The 17424-nt window shown below is 36.7% G+C and overlaps 1 protein-coding gene across 1 annotated transcript; it reads right to left on the minus strand.

Annotated features, from left to right (window-relative positions):
- Positions 1 to 3848: 3848 nt before the first annotated feature.
- LOC128503082 (G-protein coupled receptor 83-like) lies at positions 3849 to 15322 on the minus strand. Its single transcript, XM_053473098.1, has 4 exons — positions 14774 to 15322; positions 6585 to 6710; positions 4998 to 5131; positions 3849 to 4556 (listed from the first exon to the last, which is right to left on the minus strand). Exons 1-4 carry the CDS (start codon positions 15152 to 15154, stop codon positions 3935 to 3937), a joined length of 1263 nt encoding a protein of 420 aa, XP_053329073.1. The 5' UTR covers positions 15155 to 15322; the 3' UTR covers positions 3849 to 3934.
- Between the last annotated feature and the right edge of the window lie 2102 nt (positions 15323 to 17424).

The raw sequence follows: 17424 nt of genomic DNA on the forward strand, positions 1-17424 counted from the left end.
AGAATATGGCTGCACAGCTTAGGTTTGCAAAAGTTGCATCTGAACAAACTACAAGACTTCTGGAAAGACATGACCAAAGTGCAGATGTTTGACCATAATGTACAGCACCACATTTAGTGAAAACCATGGCAAGCATGGTGATGGAGGGGTGATGGTTTGGACTTGTTTTGCAGCGACAGGACCTGGGAACCTTGCCGTCATTGAATTGACAAAGTATTCAAGAGTCAAATGTGAGGCCATCTGTCCGACAGGTAAAGCTTGGCCAAAATTGGGTCATGCAACAGGACAATGACCTCAAGCACACCAGCAAATCTACATCAGAATAGCTGAAAAAGAAAATAATCAAGATGTTGCAATAGACCTTAAGAGAGCTGTGCATAAGCAAACCCCAATGAGCTGAAGTAATGTTGTAAATAAAAGTGGGCCAAAATTTCTCCACAACAATGTGAGAGACTCATAAAGTCATACAGAAAACTATTACTTCAAGTTATTACTGCTAAAAGTGGTTTTATAAGCTATTGAATCATAAGGTGTACTTAATTTTTCACACATGGTTTCTTCTTTTGGCTTCATTTTTTTATAAATCTGGACAAAGTGGGTATACTTTCATTTTTTACATTACTGTACACTTCAGCTAATTTATATCATGTTGCCATTAACTTTTCTTATTTTCTGATTATAGAGAACTGCTATTATATTTCTCCTTACACTACTTGTAGTTGGTTATGTGACAAACTTGTTATCTTTACTGTGTACTGGCAAATGTATACAAAGAAAATATTCACTGTATATAGATAGAATAGGTAAACCATGATACAGAATAGAATTTTCTGGATGCTAACCTTGTAGAACTAGCTTTTTTTGTACATTTGCCACCGTGTCATTTTTGTTAAAATGTCAATTAACAAGGAAACACACACCTATAAACATTCTGTTTGAGTATATTACACAGGTTGTGTCAATTTATGGACCAGTTCAATATTCTAAGACCTTTGTAAATCTGACTCTAGCTCTTGATCGGAGTCTCCATGTTAGGCCACCAAAAGATGGACTTACATTATATTGCTTTGACCACTAAAAGAAGTGGTGCTATGTATTCCCTTCCAGTGCAGCGATTTATTATGAATGTGATCTATAAAATATGTGTTTAACTGTCTCATGTAAAGTAGTATACTTTAGATACCTGTTTATCGTACTGTTCATTGGACTTCATTTCCTTTAGAGTAATATAATTGTTTCAATTGTAAAATATAAGAAATGACTGTGATATAAGACGTTAGGTCAGGAATATAACACTATTTGTATACAGGGCCAGCCCTCGGATACATATATTCTCTTATATGTTAGCAAGTAAGTGCATTTGGGGTGGAGTACTAGTTTTACTGTTCACTAAAGTAAAAACTATTTCTATAGGCTGTGTACTGAGTTTATTATTGACAATGGTAGTATGGCTTCACCAGGGGGTTATCAGAAAATAAAATAACATTATCTTGACCAAGGATACACCAAGATCTATTGTATTTAACAGGAAATTGTTTTTCCTAGCACCATGGCATATGTAACATCCCAGGGTGATTTATGTTGGTACCATTAAATAGGGTTACCAGGGTCTGCTTCTCTTTTTGATAAAGGTTTTCATTTTCAAGGCAAGGACACTTAAAATCAATTAACCCTTTGCACAATTTGTCAATTTTGTGCAGTTATTTTGTGCATATTTTTTATCTTGCCCAATTTATATTCAATTTTTTACATTTAGTCTTACTTTTTATCCAGTTCTCAGATTGTGTATCAATTTCTTTTTGATTTCATTGTATGTGTTTGATTTCATTTTTAGGATTTCTAAATATATTAATTAAAGCTGCGTATAGCATTTAAATATTGGGTTTTAGTCAGTGTTGCTGTTTAGGGAAACAAAATTTAAAAGGTTACTGAGCTATTCTATCTCAGTAAAGTTCCATTTCCAATTGGTGGCAAATGCTGCATGGACAAATAATTTACCTGTAGCAACCATAGCAACCAAGGTAATGCTTCAAAAGAAAGACAAATTCATGGTAATCTATTATAATAAGACTACTTTTCAAACTTTAAACCAGAATAGCCCTTTTCTGCCTAGGTTCTCAGGACTAAATAATATGTAAATGGAGGGGTGCATACCCCTTGAGCAGTATTAATTCTGCATCATTGCATTTTAATTCACTATGTTCAACTTTTTGTTAAATGTTTAAATTGGAGAAACAGTATGGCAATTCAGAAACATTTAACCCAGGTAGCAAACCTATGTGAACTTCTCACTCATACAGCAGCCAGTACTAAACGACATTTGTGTGCACAATACAATCCAAGAACAAGCAGTATATGTATTAGCCACTCTACTCCAAAACACTCCAGCAATATAATGGGCAGACTGGGCCAGGTGTGTGTTGTTCACCTGTTAGTTGTACTGAATGATGCACATGATTCTGTTTAAATCAAGATATTTATTATAGTCGTAAGCGTAAACTCTTTAGCTGCCTCACTGTGCCACCTAGCTCTCTCTGAATCACTCTCTGGCCTTGCTCTTCCTGGGGCATCCCTCAATTCCTATTGCCTGACCCTTATGTATATACATTACAGGCTCAGCTCAGCACAATGGGGCAATTATATCCCAGGCTAGGCATACCACTTGGCTGGCATGTCACTGCCTCACTCCATTAATCAGTCCATTGGTGAACAGTAAATGTATGGAGGGGCTTTCTGATAAAGTAATTGGGGCCACCTGCCGATCATTCGACACTCTCTCAGTCCCAGTGCGTTAAGTCTGAGCACCAGGATATGACGTCATGTCCTGGCCCTCATGCGCAGGCAGCATGTGAGAACCATGAGGGAACAGCAGAACAGACCTTGCCATTGGCCCACTGGAGATTAGCCCTCTTGAGCCGAAAAAGGTAGGCAAGGTGGGAGGGAGTCTTAAATGTAGTTGTGTGTGCAAAGGATGGATCGGGTATGTACAGTTGAATCTATGTTTGTGTGAGTTTATACATATATAAGTGTCATTATATATGAGTGTGAGTGCATGTAAATGTGTGTATAAATGAGTGTGTATATATGTTAGTGTGTAAAATAATATTTTATATATCATTATTATAATATATTAACCATATGTATATAGATTTACATTAACACGATGTGTACTAGAATAAAAAAAGCTGTATTTATGTGTGTATGCACATGTGTATGCACAAATAATGTAAGCACATTAAAAAATAAAAACAAGATGGGTTGCAAATACTCCAACAGCGTTTGTATCAAGCGTAAACTGGAGCATAGGTTTGCACGTAGGAAAATGAAAAAAAACAAGCCCAAGTTCTTCAAATCACAGAATACCAAGATGGAATAACTGTCCCATACCTTCGGCCAACTCACTTACCAGGCAATCCAAGATATGTCCCACATACTTATTGCCTTTGTTCATTCTTGCCAAGCTCGAGTATTGTTTAATTGCTCTGCAATTCTTTCTACTGTACTCAAGTTTCCAGTCTTACCCAAAGCATAAGTGGTGCTCCACTACCGAGTCCGCTTTACAGGTTTAACCCTTAGCAACAAGGTCTTGTATTTCTATTATTTCAAATTAAACTTATTTAACACATTATAACATTTCTTTCCACTTAATATTTGTGAATACTGTGAGTCTTTTGTATATTTAACTTTATTTCTACAGTGTCATCCAAGTAAACGTGTGCAGCCCTTCACAATGGCAGATAAATAACAATAAAAATGAGTAAGTGCTTTTCATAGGTTAAAAATACTGCAAAGGAACTCCGTCATCATGAACATTGAACAGTGCATGTGTCACGTGACCTTAGGTCTCGTAATCTTTATTTGATACCATAAGAATCAGCTCTAAACTGTGATCAAGAGGTATCAAAGTGATTTTAGTTTGCATCACACAGCCCCTTTAGCTAGCTGTAACAATAGGCTCCACGCTGGAGATATCAGTCCTCCCTGAGTTAACATTACTGGCAGAACCAGCAGTCTGAGAGCTGTTACCTTGCTTAAAGTTACAGTTTTCGGTCCATGCATGTCGAAATGGGGGGGAGACAGATTGCAAAGCATGGCTCTGTGCCGGGGTTCTCCTTCTACATACGCACAGCAGGGCTTTGAGCTCTGAGCGGAAGCTCTCATTCAGCCAACAGTAGATAAATGGGTTGTAACAGGTGCTGCTCATAGCAAACCAATGAAAAGCAAAGTACATGGCATTGTTGCTGCTGATAACTTTGCTGGACATCAGAACCAAGTAGCAGTTTAATGGAAACCAACAGACTGCAAAAACCACCACCACAACCATCAACATCTTCAGCGTCATCTTTTTTTTCCGCCGATGAGCATAATATTGTTCCATGGTAATATCCCCTATGGCATTTCTTAACCATAGCTTCTTTGCCACCGTTGTGTAAGTGATGGAAATAACAATTAATGGTAAAACATATAGGAGTACAAAAGTAGCCAAATCAAGATACTTCCAGAAAAGATCAGCTGGATATGGGAAACTGGGAAGACAGACCATTCGCACAGTGTTTCTGTAGAAGAGAAGAAAAAACAAGTTAATAGGGAACTAATGATTTTTTTTTTCAAATAAAATGTATCTGAAAACTATGCATTGTTCGTTTTCATTGTTTGCGAATTGTTATTGTTGATCCTAGATAGTAGTTGATCCCTGTCCATCTGCTCCTTTTACAGTCTGGAAAAATAAAAGCTTATTTTATGCATTTATGGTTCCAAAGAAAACTCTCTTCATGCATGAATGTGAATTTAATGATGTGTAAAACTATTAGTAAATTGAGATTATGATATATATAAGCACGGCAATACATATTCTGTGTAGAGGTTTTGCATTCTGTAAAGTAATGCAGGCAATTTTTATTTTAAACTACACCGGTTAACTAATTACAATGATCATAGCTATTTTCAGGTTGGTGTGACCTACAGTAAAATGTATGCCCCAAAAATTAGTCCCTTACCCAATGTAAAACTGTTCCAGCTTCTGATAGACGGCATGGGGCAATGAGAATCCACTGGCCATGAACCAGATGACGATAATGCAGATGATGCCTTTTACCGTAGACATCCTAGGCTTCAGTGGGTGCATGATGACCTGGAAAAAACAGGGATATATATTTGTATATGGGACTGCAAATTAGCTGGCATTGTGAGCTAGAACATTTCCAGAACATTTCTAACTTGTTAGGAGTTGCGAGTGATGTAAATAGAAATTGACATTAAACACAACAGTATAATAAAAAGCTAAGGATATAAATGTATATTATTATAGACGACAGTAGTGTTCTGAACCCTATAAGCAGCTATAGTCATAGAAACATAGAAGTTGTCAGCAGATAAGAATCTTTTACTGAGAGGGTGGTACATAAGTGGAACAGCCTCCTAGCAGAAATGCTGGGGCATTATTTTGGAATTGTTATTCCCCTTACCCACCGTCCTTAGAATGAAGAAAGACTTTGAACATTAAATGTAAGCTTCTGATCATTTAATTTTTAAAATATAACTATTTATCGCATCATCTCCTAGTTATTTAGTTCTGCTTATATAGTTCTGCATTTTGGCTTCGCATTTTAGTATTGAATGGTAAATCTGAAACAAAGCCATGAATGTGCTTTGTTACGGCAATAACAAAAAAATGCTTACAGGTCCTTTATCTCAGTGGAGAGGCCAATGGCTATTAGCATAAGTGGATACAAATTGCTCTGAAGGCTTTATTCCCAAGTACATGAAAAGTTTCTAATAATGGTGCATGTAATAAATGGATCATGAACTAGCAGGATAATTTTGTTTGAAATTATTACAAAGCTGGTTCACGATTGAATGAAAAACGTCTGGAATATAAAAAGTATTACTTTGATTATTGTTCTGCTACATAAAAAAGTTTATATACCCTAACTTGTGTATCACACTAAGACAAGTGTGGTTACATAACTATTAGCTATACAAATGAATTTGTGATATACATAAAGCAAGTGGCAGCTATGAGTCTGTGTGATATACGTAAAGACACAAGTTACCACCACCGAAGTGTGGGGTCTGGAGCTGATGCCAAGTCAACATTTTGTGATGTTTGAAAGAAAAAAAATAACTCTTTGCAATTGCCAAGTTTTGCAATTATTCTCATTCAGACCGAAAGTAGATAATCTCCTAATTAATATTAAGAAACCAAGCATATTACAACTAGAAGCCATATATCTCCTATCATACAAAGCAAATATGAGTTGCTCAACCAAGAACAGACAGCCACTATATATATATATATATATATATATATATATATATATATATATATATATATATATATATGAAACTAGTCTGCCCAGGGCACTGAGCTGGTAGGGGGTTACTGGTAGAAGCATCTTTCCTATGTTAGTAGTAGGCCGTTAGCACCACTATATTGTACATATGGTGAAGTACATCTAAAGTGAGAAACTTAGAGAATGTGCAAGCTTGTGTATTTACAACTTTCTCTAAAAGGTATTACATACTTCTTCAGACCATGTATGTTCTATTGTGTTCATTCACATAAGAAGTCATGAACCACTCACCTGGTGTCTGTCTAGTGCAATAGCTGTGAGTGTCAGCACAGACACATGAACGGAGCAATATTGGACGAAACGGCTCAAGTGGCACATTAATTTCCCAAAGACCCATGTGCTGCTCACAAAGCGAACCTGAAAATAGAGTAATAGTTTTTTATGAACACATATATAATTTGATTTGGAAACAATAATGTATTATCTAAATCGAGGACATACTGCTACTGATCATTGGATTGTGTCTTATGTAGTCTATAGCCAAATTCTTCATGGTCTGCACTTTTATTTAGTGTCTTCTTAATATTACAATATAGATGATATTCCTACATGAAAAAGTAGACCCACTAATATATTTGTTTAACTTATGGGTGGTACATTTAACACTGCTCTAGGAAACATATAAGTGGGATAATTTATATTATAACTAAACCATCACAGTGGAGATTATCACATTCATATGATGTGATGAAAGGCCTGTCCAAAGCATCTTACTGGTGATAAAAAGCTGGGTTAGGCCAATGAGAGTGTAGAAAAAACCTGAAGAATTCAATAAATACGCCAACAGCTTTGAAAGGCTATGAATGGACAGCATGTATAATAAAGTACAGAATGTCAAAATCAATTAACAGCAGTTTATTTTGTAGGACTGTTAGTAGTGGAACAATGCACAATAGAAACCACGGGGAAACACCACAGGAAAGAAATATGGCAATAATGATTATTTGGGCTGTAAGCACTGGTGAGCCTTCAAAAAGGGATGGATTTACAAAACAAACATGTTACAGTCAGCTATTTTAGAAAATGTCCATGGTTTAAAGATTCATTTCAGAATAGGAAAAAATATTAACCCCTGAAACAAAACCACAAATACACACCAATACAATAACCACTTAATGTTGGTATTATATGAAATTACATAAATTAGCAGAAATTGTTAAAACCATTCTCCTACCAGGAAACTCCTGTTACTTATAATTCTAAATAGTAAAAAAAACACGGCTGTAACAATTCATTTTACACTTGTACCTTACATAAATAATAATTTCACAAATGCATAGATAGGTTGAGGTTAAAGAATTAATCATATTATCGAGTTGTTGGTGAGTTGAAAATGGGAAAACCATGGTTAGTTTGCATAATATCCTAATTGTTAAATGATGTACTACTTGTGTCCTGATTGTCCATTGTACTGCACAGTTAAAATTTTGTCATTCTTTTTTTTTTTTTTTTTTTTTTTAACCATTTTGTATGTTTCATGTTTCACATTAAAAAATAAGACATCAATGCTTTTCTTCTCTTAAAAAAATAGCATAAATAAAAATAATGAAAATAACCTTATTTGAGTATTTGACTCAAAAAAAAATTACTTTTTTTTGAGTTGAATCTTTGCACTTGTTTTGTGTTGGCATGTCTATACAATGGCCTCTCATTTATAATTAAAATGCATTAATTACAGTATAGAATAGCTATTTTATATTAAACAAAGAAAGGGGATTTCATACAATGTCCTATTTTTGACAGTAAGACACATCAGATTCTAGGGAAATTCAACCGAAATATAATTATTCCTGGTTGACAGAATGCAGTTCCTGTAGAGATTTGGTTTTTAAGGAAATCCACAAGATCAATGTACAGAAAAGCTACTCAAGGGTGGTATGTATTTTCAAGGTGCTTCAGATATGGCTATGAACAGTAGTTGTGCTTATCTGGAAGGGTTCCCTTATATACACAGGATCATTTGTACATTCACATATACAGTTACACTCGTCTATGTATTTATAAGCTATAAGTCATGGAACAGTACAAAGCTTAATTCACAAAAAAATAAATCACTGACCGCAATTCATGTTCGAATAATCATTAACGCAATATGGTGGTTGCATATGGTTCAAAATAACCATTAATTCATTGTTTATAAAAAGAATTCAAGACGTATATCACCGTAGAGTATTTTCTTGCAGAAAATGAATGCATAAGGCTAGGTTTCCACTTGGGTTTTTGTCCGGCGTTTTTTTCTTGATGAAAAACGCCAGGAAAACTGCCAAGAAAACTGCCACTGCATTTACCTGCGTTTTGGCGTTTTTTCTGCAGTTTTTTCTGGCGTTTTAGCCTTTCTGTGGAAATTGCTTTTTTTGACCTTAGGCAGTTTTTCCAGCCTTTACAAGTTAGAAGTTTCACCCAGCTAAGGCTAGGTTTCCACTTGGGTTTTTGTCCGGCGTTTTTTTCTTGATGAAAAACGCCAGGAAAACTGCCAAGAAAACTGCCGCTGCATTTACCTGCGTTTTGGCGTTTTTTCTGCAGTTTTTTCTGGCGTTTTAGCCTTTCTGTGGAAATTGCTTTTTTTGACCTTAGGCAGTTTTTCCAGCCTTTACAAGTTAGAAGTTTCACCCAGCTAAAAGGGATTAGGATAAATGGCAAGTATCTGCCCTCTCCTGATGTCATTTACTTGGTAGACCCTTTTGTCTCTTTTCTGTGGTTTGTAAGGCATGCTTTATTCCGAATGTCTGCTCCTCTGGGAAGATTGGCCCCAAATGATGGTGCAAATTGTTTGCTGTTGCTTTTGGCACGCAGGATCCAGTCGCGTATGTTTGTTTGTAATGGCATGTTTGTTCCAAATGGTGTAAAATTCAATATGAACCAGTCCAGGACTTTGTTTTGTGTGAAACTGTTTGTTTTCCGCCTATTTCTCGTAGGACACACAGATACTGGGTCCATCCTCTGCATTGTAACTGTGGAAAAAACGCCATAAAAAACGCCAAGGCAATAAACCCACATGGCTTTTTCATGGCGTTTTTTCTCTCCCATAGACTTCTATTGGAGGAAAAACGCCAAGATTTCTTGCAAAAAACGCCAGAGTTTGAACATGCTGCGATTTTGAAAAACTGCCACAGAGCCCAAAAAAGCAGAAAAACGCCAAAGAGGACTGAAAAAACGCCAAACAGAAAAACGCCAAGTGGAAATGGCATTTTGCGATTTCCTATTGAATTACAGCTAACATCTGGCTGCAGCCGTTTTTCACAAAAAAAACGCCAGGTGGCGCTATTGGCGTTTTTATAGGCGTTTTTAGCAAAAAAAACCAAATGGAAACCTAGCCTAAAAGGGATTAGGATAAATGGCAAGTATCTGCCCCCTCCTGATGTCATTTACTTGGTAGAACCTTTTGTCTCTTTTCTGTGGTTTGTAAGGCATGCTTTATTCCGAATGTCTGCTCCTCTGGGAAGATTGGCCCCAAATGATGGTGCAAATTGTTTGCTGTTGCTTTTGGCACGCAGGATCCGGTCGCGTATGTTTGTTTGTAATGGCATGTTTGTTCCAAATGGTGTAAAATTCAATATGAACCAGTCCAGGACTTTGTTTTGTGTGAAACTGTTTGTTTTCAGCCTATTTCTCGTAGGACACACAGATACTGGGTCCATCCTCTGCATTGTAACTGTGGAAAAAACGCCATAAAAAACGCCAAGGCAATAAACCCACATGGCTTTTTCATGGCGTTTTTTCTCTCCCATAGACTTCTATTGGAGAAAAAAAGCCAAGATTTCTTGCAAAAAACGCCAGAGTGTCAACATGCTGCAGTTTTGAAAAACTGCCACAGAGCCCAAAAAAGCAGAAAAACGCCAAAGAGGACTGAAAAAACGCCAGACAGAAAAACGCCAAGTGGAAATGGCATTTTGCGATTTCCTATTGAATTACAGCTAACATCTGGCTGCATGCGTTTTTCACAAAAAAACGCCAGGTGGCGCTATTGGCGTTTTTATAGGCGTTTTTAGCAAAGAAAACCCCAATGGAAACCAAGCCTAAACATAGCAAAAATGTGTGCCTGCAGAACAGGCGGCACCTCGAAGATTACCATGGGGAAGTGGAGTTTTTGCGTATTTTGTCTATTGTTAGTATGTACTCTACTGTTTTATAGTAAGGTAGTAAGATATAGGATACATCAAAAGTTGTATTAACATGGTTTGCAGATTATATTTCTAGAATTGGAAAGGGAATGGCTAAACACATTCAGCCTCAGTTGCAAATTCAGGTAGGTGGTCAACTAAAAAAGAAGCCCAATATACAGTTGGCAAACATGTTACAATTGCAATATCCAGCCATGTCTATAACATATTTAGATGTAGTTGTCACATACATTTTGCCAAGAGCCCCTGATATTCTCTGTTGAATTGCAAATAATGCATTTTTGTTTTGTAACAAAGTAACACACATTAATCCAGCATTGCTATGGCAATTTTCCTGGCACTCATAATGCTACCATGAACAAAACAAATGTTAGTTGGAAGCACACAAGCAGATATGTAATTTTGAAATACCGCACACTGAAAACTGTGCAGCTCTGGATTTGTTAACCCCTTAAGGACAATGGGCGGTCCCTAAACCCATTGAAAACAATGCATTTTGAGCCCGTACATGTACGGGCTTTGTCATTAAGGGGAACAATTAATGTAAAAAGTTTGCTTTCCCTTTGCTTTCTCTGATGGGTTAAATCCTATGCACATATGAAAATACTTAGTGGTCCTGTAAAGTCAGTCTGTCAGGAAGCAAATACCGGGTGAGTAGTAGGTCAGACATAGGTTATTTAACTGATCCCTGACAAAATAACATCATAACTGCCCCTTTAATCTTTCTGTGGTGCAGGACCATCCTTTGTATGGGGCAAAAGGAGCAGAGACCCCAAGCAATGTATTTATGAGAGCACCACACTCTCACTTGTCCTGCTTCCAGGCGTCCCCATAACTGAGAGCAAACGTTACATGACCTTGTATGGCAACTTGCACAGTGTGAGCTGTACTTAAGATAAAGTCAGGGCCATCATCAGAAGTTTTGGGGCCCCTTACAGAACAAATAGTCTCCCCTGATGACTCCCCCTCCCCAGATGAGTCTCCCTCCACACCACCAGGATTTTCTCTTCTACTTATGTTTTTTGATGGCAAAGATGCTGTTTAGTACAGACAAGCCGCCTCAGCACAAAGATGGCCCAGACAAGCCGTTTAGGCACAACGATGGTGCAGACAAGCTGTTTGAGTGCACAGACAAGCCATTTGAATGCAAAGATTGTGCAGACAAGCTTTCTGAGTGCACAGACAAGCCGCTTGGGTACAAAGACATAATCAAAGCATCATGGGAAACTAGTGATGCCATATATGAGTGAGAGCTAGGTTGTCCACATGTTTTTCTGCCATTCTGAGACACAGTATGGCACGGAGAAGATTATATTGTGTTGTATTATATATATATATATATATATATATATATATATATATATATATATATATATATATATATACACTGATTCACATATGCAAATGCATACACATAAAATACATTTTAGATTATAGAAGTTATTAGAAAGTCTTGGGAACCACACTGATTTCAGATTTCATAATACATTTATATTATAATATACTGCACATACAGTCAGTACCAGACATGAGCAGTCTCAGACAATTAATCTCCTTAATTACCAGGCATGAGCAGTGTCAGTTAACCCCCTCCATTACTAGACATAAGTAGTCTCAAACAATTAACCCACTCCATTACACCTCGAAAAACAGACAAACACAGTCACACACACACTCAGGATATTTGAGAGATTTCTGCTGATTGACTGAAACCTCCTTTACCCTGGTGTGGACTTTTCCTCCAGTCCCCTCTAGTTAGTGGTCAAGTATAAACCTTTTTTTTTAAGGAAGGGAGACAAAGTCTCCCCAGGTCCCCCAGGACAGCATCCACTCCTGGATAAAGTTTTTAGGTGAAGAAAGATGGAAGTGGATAGAGAATTGAGCTGTGAGTGTGGAAGAGGCAGGAGTGACTATGTATGTATGTAAGTATATAGAGTGTAGATATATGTATGTGTGTGTGTAGGGAGTTAGTTTATGTTAGTGTATGTAGCTAGTGTGTGCAAGCATATGGTGTTAGTGCATGTGTGTGTATGTTTATGTGTGTTAGCAGGAGTGTATGTGTCACCATATGGTGTTAACTTGTTAGGGGTGAGCCTAAGGTTAGTGAAGCCTGAGAGAGTGTCTGTATATGTGTAAGTAGATGGTAGCATGAGAATGTTGATATTAATATATGAAGGATTTATCTAGAAGCATATGAACATGTTTCATGCAGCTAGCAGTAAAAAAAATGCATCTTTTTTTAACAAAAAGTTGCAGTATCACCACATGAGTGGTGCATTAAGAAATATCACCTAAGAACAACAATGTCCCACATGGATAGGTTTTACATGATTATGGGAATTACAGGGTCTACATTAGAACATGTCCATTTCTGTTTTTCTAACTTGGATTTTTTACAGATTAATTCATTGGGTTGATGTCTCATTTAAGGCTGTATGCTGGCCCTATATTTCGATTGAACCCAAGAAAACTATATAGTTGTGAAAACTAGGGAACCCAGGGTATTTATCTAGGGATATACAAGCATGTATACAAACTGTTTTTACACTATGTACAGCATGTAAAATGTGTGCTGTATATGCCCTTGCACATATTCAATAACCATGACTAAAATAATACACCCTATAGCTAAAAATAAAACATGGTTTAACAAATGGTTAACCTTTTGAATGCCAAAGGAATGAGAAATGCATTGCTTATATGCCTGACTTGCAAAAGAAAGCCTAAAATTCATAGGACTGAGTAAATAATTGCCTTTTCGTCTGCTACCTGTTAACATGAGGCCAGTAGCGCATTTGACTAAAATACTACCGTATTTATAACTACATATAATTTATTTTTCCAACTATATAAAAATGATTAAGCATATTAAATGCACAAAAATATACCAGTGGTTAAGTTATGAGATGTATTAGTTTTTTGTTGTGTTGATGTTATCATGTAGTATTATTATTACAATTATTAATAATAATAATACTATTATTATTATTATTATTATTATTATTATTATTATCATTATTATTATTATTATATACCTTGAGTAGTTACCATAACTTGCTCTTTTTGGCTTTTGATGTGCCCTACCATCATTTTGATTTGTGTCAGAAGCTGCCTTAAAGCAAAAACATGTTTTCAATAAATCAGAATATAGAGCGTGTATTAGAATGTCCTTTATTAAAGTGTCAGTTTGGCTGTCACTGCAAATTAAGATCGAATCGCTGGAATTTTTATTGATGGTGTATAGATTAGAGCTGTGATCTGTTAAATGTTGCAGAATAATTGAACTTGTTTGCAGCAGCAGCAATGCACAGTATTGACGCAGAAGAATGAATGTTGAATGGAATTTCTAAAGAAATAAACCATAATTTGTCATAGTATTCCAAAATCTGTGTCAGAGCGGGGTCAAAGATTTTACATTATTCCGAGCTGGTTTACTATAAAAGGCAGCTTCCTGATGTTCTGTTTTTCCAAATGAAGCATATATTGTGTTGATTGTTTTCGATAACAAATATTGAGTTAAACTTCTGCATTCTCTTTATTTGCACATAATTTAAAGAGTTCCAACATACCGGTATTTTAAAAAATAAATAATCACATTATAACTAAAACACAAACCACTTGTCAGAGTACGTGCCATATATGTAAACGGTTTATTGTCACAGAACTAACTGGGAAATCAAGTGTTAAGTGTTAAAACACTTCCAATCTCCGGGAACCTGCTGATGTGATTTCAGCCTGCTGGAGGAAGGAGACTGGGGTATATATATATATATATATATATATATATATATATATATATATATATATACATAGAGAGAGAGAGAGAGAGAGAGAGAGAGAGAGAGAGAGAGAGAGAGAGAGAGAGAGAGAGAGAGAGAGAGAGAGAGAGAGAGAGAGAGAGAGAGAGAGAGAGAGAGAGAGAGAGAGAGAGAGAGAGAGAGAGAGAGAGAGAGAGAGAGAGAGAGAGAGAGAGAGAGAGAGAGAGAGAGATTTATATAGATAGATATAGATATATATATTCGGTAACTTGTGTGACTCAGAGCTAGGTTTTCAGATTGTGTCTACTGATTTTTGAAGCATTTGGGTGAATAATTCCCATATGAGTCACACAACTGCCTTGAAACAAGTGTTTACAAATTGTGAACATCATACTACACCAAAGCGAATTTTGTTATAATTGGCATCAAGGTACCATCACGTTTTTTTTTTTTTGTTTTTTTTTTGACATTCCTTGAGGAATTAGCATAGCAAGGTGTAATATTAGTTAAATGATAAATCTCATGACATATTTTCACTTACCAAGGTGAAGGGGGTGTTAAGGAGGGTGATCATGATATCTGCCACAGCAAGATTTACGATAAAAAGGCTGGTGGCTGACTGTATCCTCTTGTTCTTGATGATAACATGACACACCAGAATATTCCCAAACAGTGAGATGATAATGATTACTGAGTAGGCGACTATTAGGAAAGCTTTAACAGTGGAGCTTTGTGACTCTGCTTCATATTTTGTGCTGTTCTCAAAATCTCCCATGTCATCAATGTTTAAATCCCCATTGAAGAAGGATGAGATATTGGGGAAGCCATACAGGGCAGAAAAAAGCGCAGATGAGTTTACCACATCAGTCCTTCTGAATGGCTTGGAAGCATAAGGTAATGAGAACCACATGTGCCTGGTCATTTTGTACACTAGAACGGAAAGGCAACAGGTCACTAAATAGAGTTTTTAGCACCTTTTGTCCAACTATTGGATCTCTACTGGCTCTTCTCTTTAGGAAACTGCAGACCAACTGCAGTTATGAAGCAATGTGGCAGACATCACTGTTTGTCCACTTGTTTCTTGGTAGGCTGGTGGTCATCATTTAATTCTTGTTTCCCTTCTTCTGGTGTATTGAAGTATCTGTGTGACCTACTACACAAAGCTTCAATTATAGTTTCTCAGTACAGGAGCCTCTTCTTATCTAAGGATACCCCAGTCTCCTTCCTCCAGCAGGCTGAAATCACATCAGCAGGTTCCCGGAGATTGGAAGCTGATCGCAGCATTTGAACACACATGGGAGTCACGCATCCTATCTCAAGTGCTGGCTCTCACCCTTTATACATCAATGTTGTGGGGATGTGTCGCCTCGACCAATAAGCTGTCAGCTCTGCTTTCTATAGAGTTTCTTTCCTCAGCTGTTCCGTTGTGAGCAGTTATTTTCGTCATCCTATGATTGCTATACTGATTCTAGAAATCAAATGCACAGAACGATATCATGGGAACAAGGTAACTTATATGGATACTGATTATTTCGTTTCAGTAACATATTGCATACATACATCACCTGTGTTCCTATAGCTCAGAGGATGGAGAGACCTTTGCTTAACAGCGTAAAATAAATAATGTTTCCAATGTATGTATGTAATATATACACTCCCGGATCACACCTAGTCTTTACTATTTGTTTTATACATGGTACTGACAATACACAATGTGATTTATTTATTAGGGTCTTAGGAAGCATTTGTTGTGTAAAATGTAAACGTCTATAAAATAATTAATTTGTAGATCAGTAGTTACTCTGTGGAAAAATGTAAATGTATAACTATATGTAGCTCTATTCCAATAGGCAGGAAAATCAGGCTTAGGGAACATTCCCCAGACTGGTTCCACCAGCCCAGAGGTTCTGGATATCTGTTCCATTATTGTCCCTATAGAAGCTGCTTCAAAGTTTTTTCTGTCTATCTTTGCCCATGCTTCTGTGTTCAACTTTATTCTTCTTATATGTTCTTTCAATATGTTTTCCCCTCTTTTCCAAGGGTTTTAACATTTTACCCTACCACTTCTGTTTCATTTTACCACTCACCCACTCTATATGCCATTAATACCTCTATGCCTCTTTTAACCATCCAACTGCTGCCCCACTCCTCCAGTACCTTTCTGCTGCTGCTGCTTCATTAACCCATTTACTTCTTTTATATGCCTTTGATAACTCCCTGCCTCTGCTCCACAACACCAATGATCCCCTATTTCAGGCCAACTTTATCCTCCCCCTTTGCCTCTTCATGCTTCCCTTAACCTGTAATTACCTCCACTTCTCTAAACCCATCCCTCTATTTTAATTTCCATTTATGATGATTTTACACCCCTATATTCTTATTCTTCTGATATACTATATTTCACAATACCTTCATTAACAACATATTCTACAGAATCTAATAAGGTGAGTTAGCAAATAAAGTTTTGCCATGGATAGTTAGCATAACAATAGAAGAACAGGTTAAAGGCTTACTAGAAAAACTGGAGATTCATAGGCTATCGGACTAAAGCCAAATGTGATCTGTGGACAAAAGTGATCCAACTATATGTTCTTTATTATGAGTCACAGTGCTTACATATTTCACTGTCATTTTTATAAATACTTATTTTGTAGTATTTGTAAAAGAACAAAAAACCTTTTGATCATAAAGTACAACAGAAGCACATACACATGAAACACACAAACACATTTTGGTACACAGGCATTAATAATACCTCCTTGGTTATTTTTAAGCACATTGCACAATGATCTAAGCAAACATCCAAATATAGTGTGATTTACAAACACAGACTTGTTGCAATGACTAGGATTGCAAGTCTGTACAGAAGCAGCTCATTTCAGCCACTGCTTGCACAGATCCATTATTTTCCCATCAAGGACAGTTATTACTTTCACACTGAATCATCCTTACGAAATGCATCCATTCTTATGTTGAATCTAGTGATAGATTCATTGTATATAATAGCAATACAAATATTGCAATTGGCACACCAAAAATGTTGATTTGTGTTTTGTTTTTCTAATATAAATATTAGCCATGTCACCTTGGGAATTGTCCTCCAGGACCCCTCTGCTCTGACCCACCCATTCTCACCTTCTTGTCCCTTCTGCTTTAAGCCACCCATTCATTCTACAGGGATTTAAGTTTTGA

Source organism: Spea bombifrons, chromosome 8 (assembly GCF_027358695.1).
Source record: "Spea bombifrons isolate aSpeBom1 chromosome 8, aSpeBom1.2.pri, whole genome shotgun sequence".
Taxonomy (NCBI): Eukaryota; Metazoa; Chordata; class Amphibia; order Anura; family Pelobatidae; genus Spea; species Spea bombifrons.

Coding starts and splice junctions, on each gene's coding strand:
- LOC128503082 (XM_053473098.1), bottom strand. CDS start 15,154: ATGACCAGGCACATGTGGTTCTCATTACCTTATGCTTCCAAGCCATTC. Junction 5,132..6,584: donor TTGCACTAGACAGACACCAG/GTGAGTGGTTCA, acceptor TGTTTTTTCCAG/GTCATCATGCACCCACTGAA. Junction 4,557..4,997: donor CTGGAACAGTTTTACATTGG/GTAAGGGACTAA, acceptor TCTCTTCTACAG/AAACACTGTGCGAATGGTCT.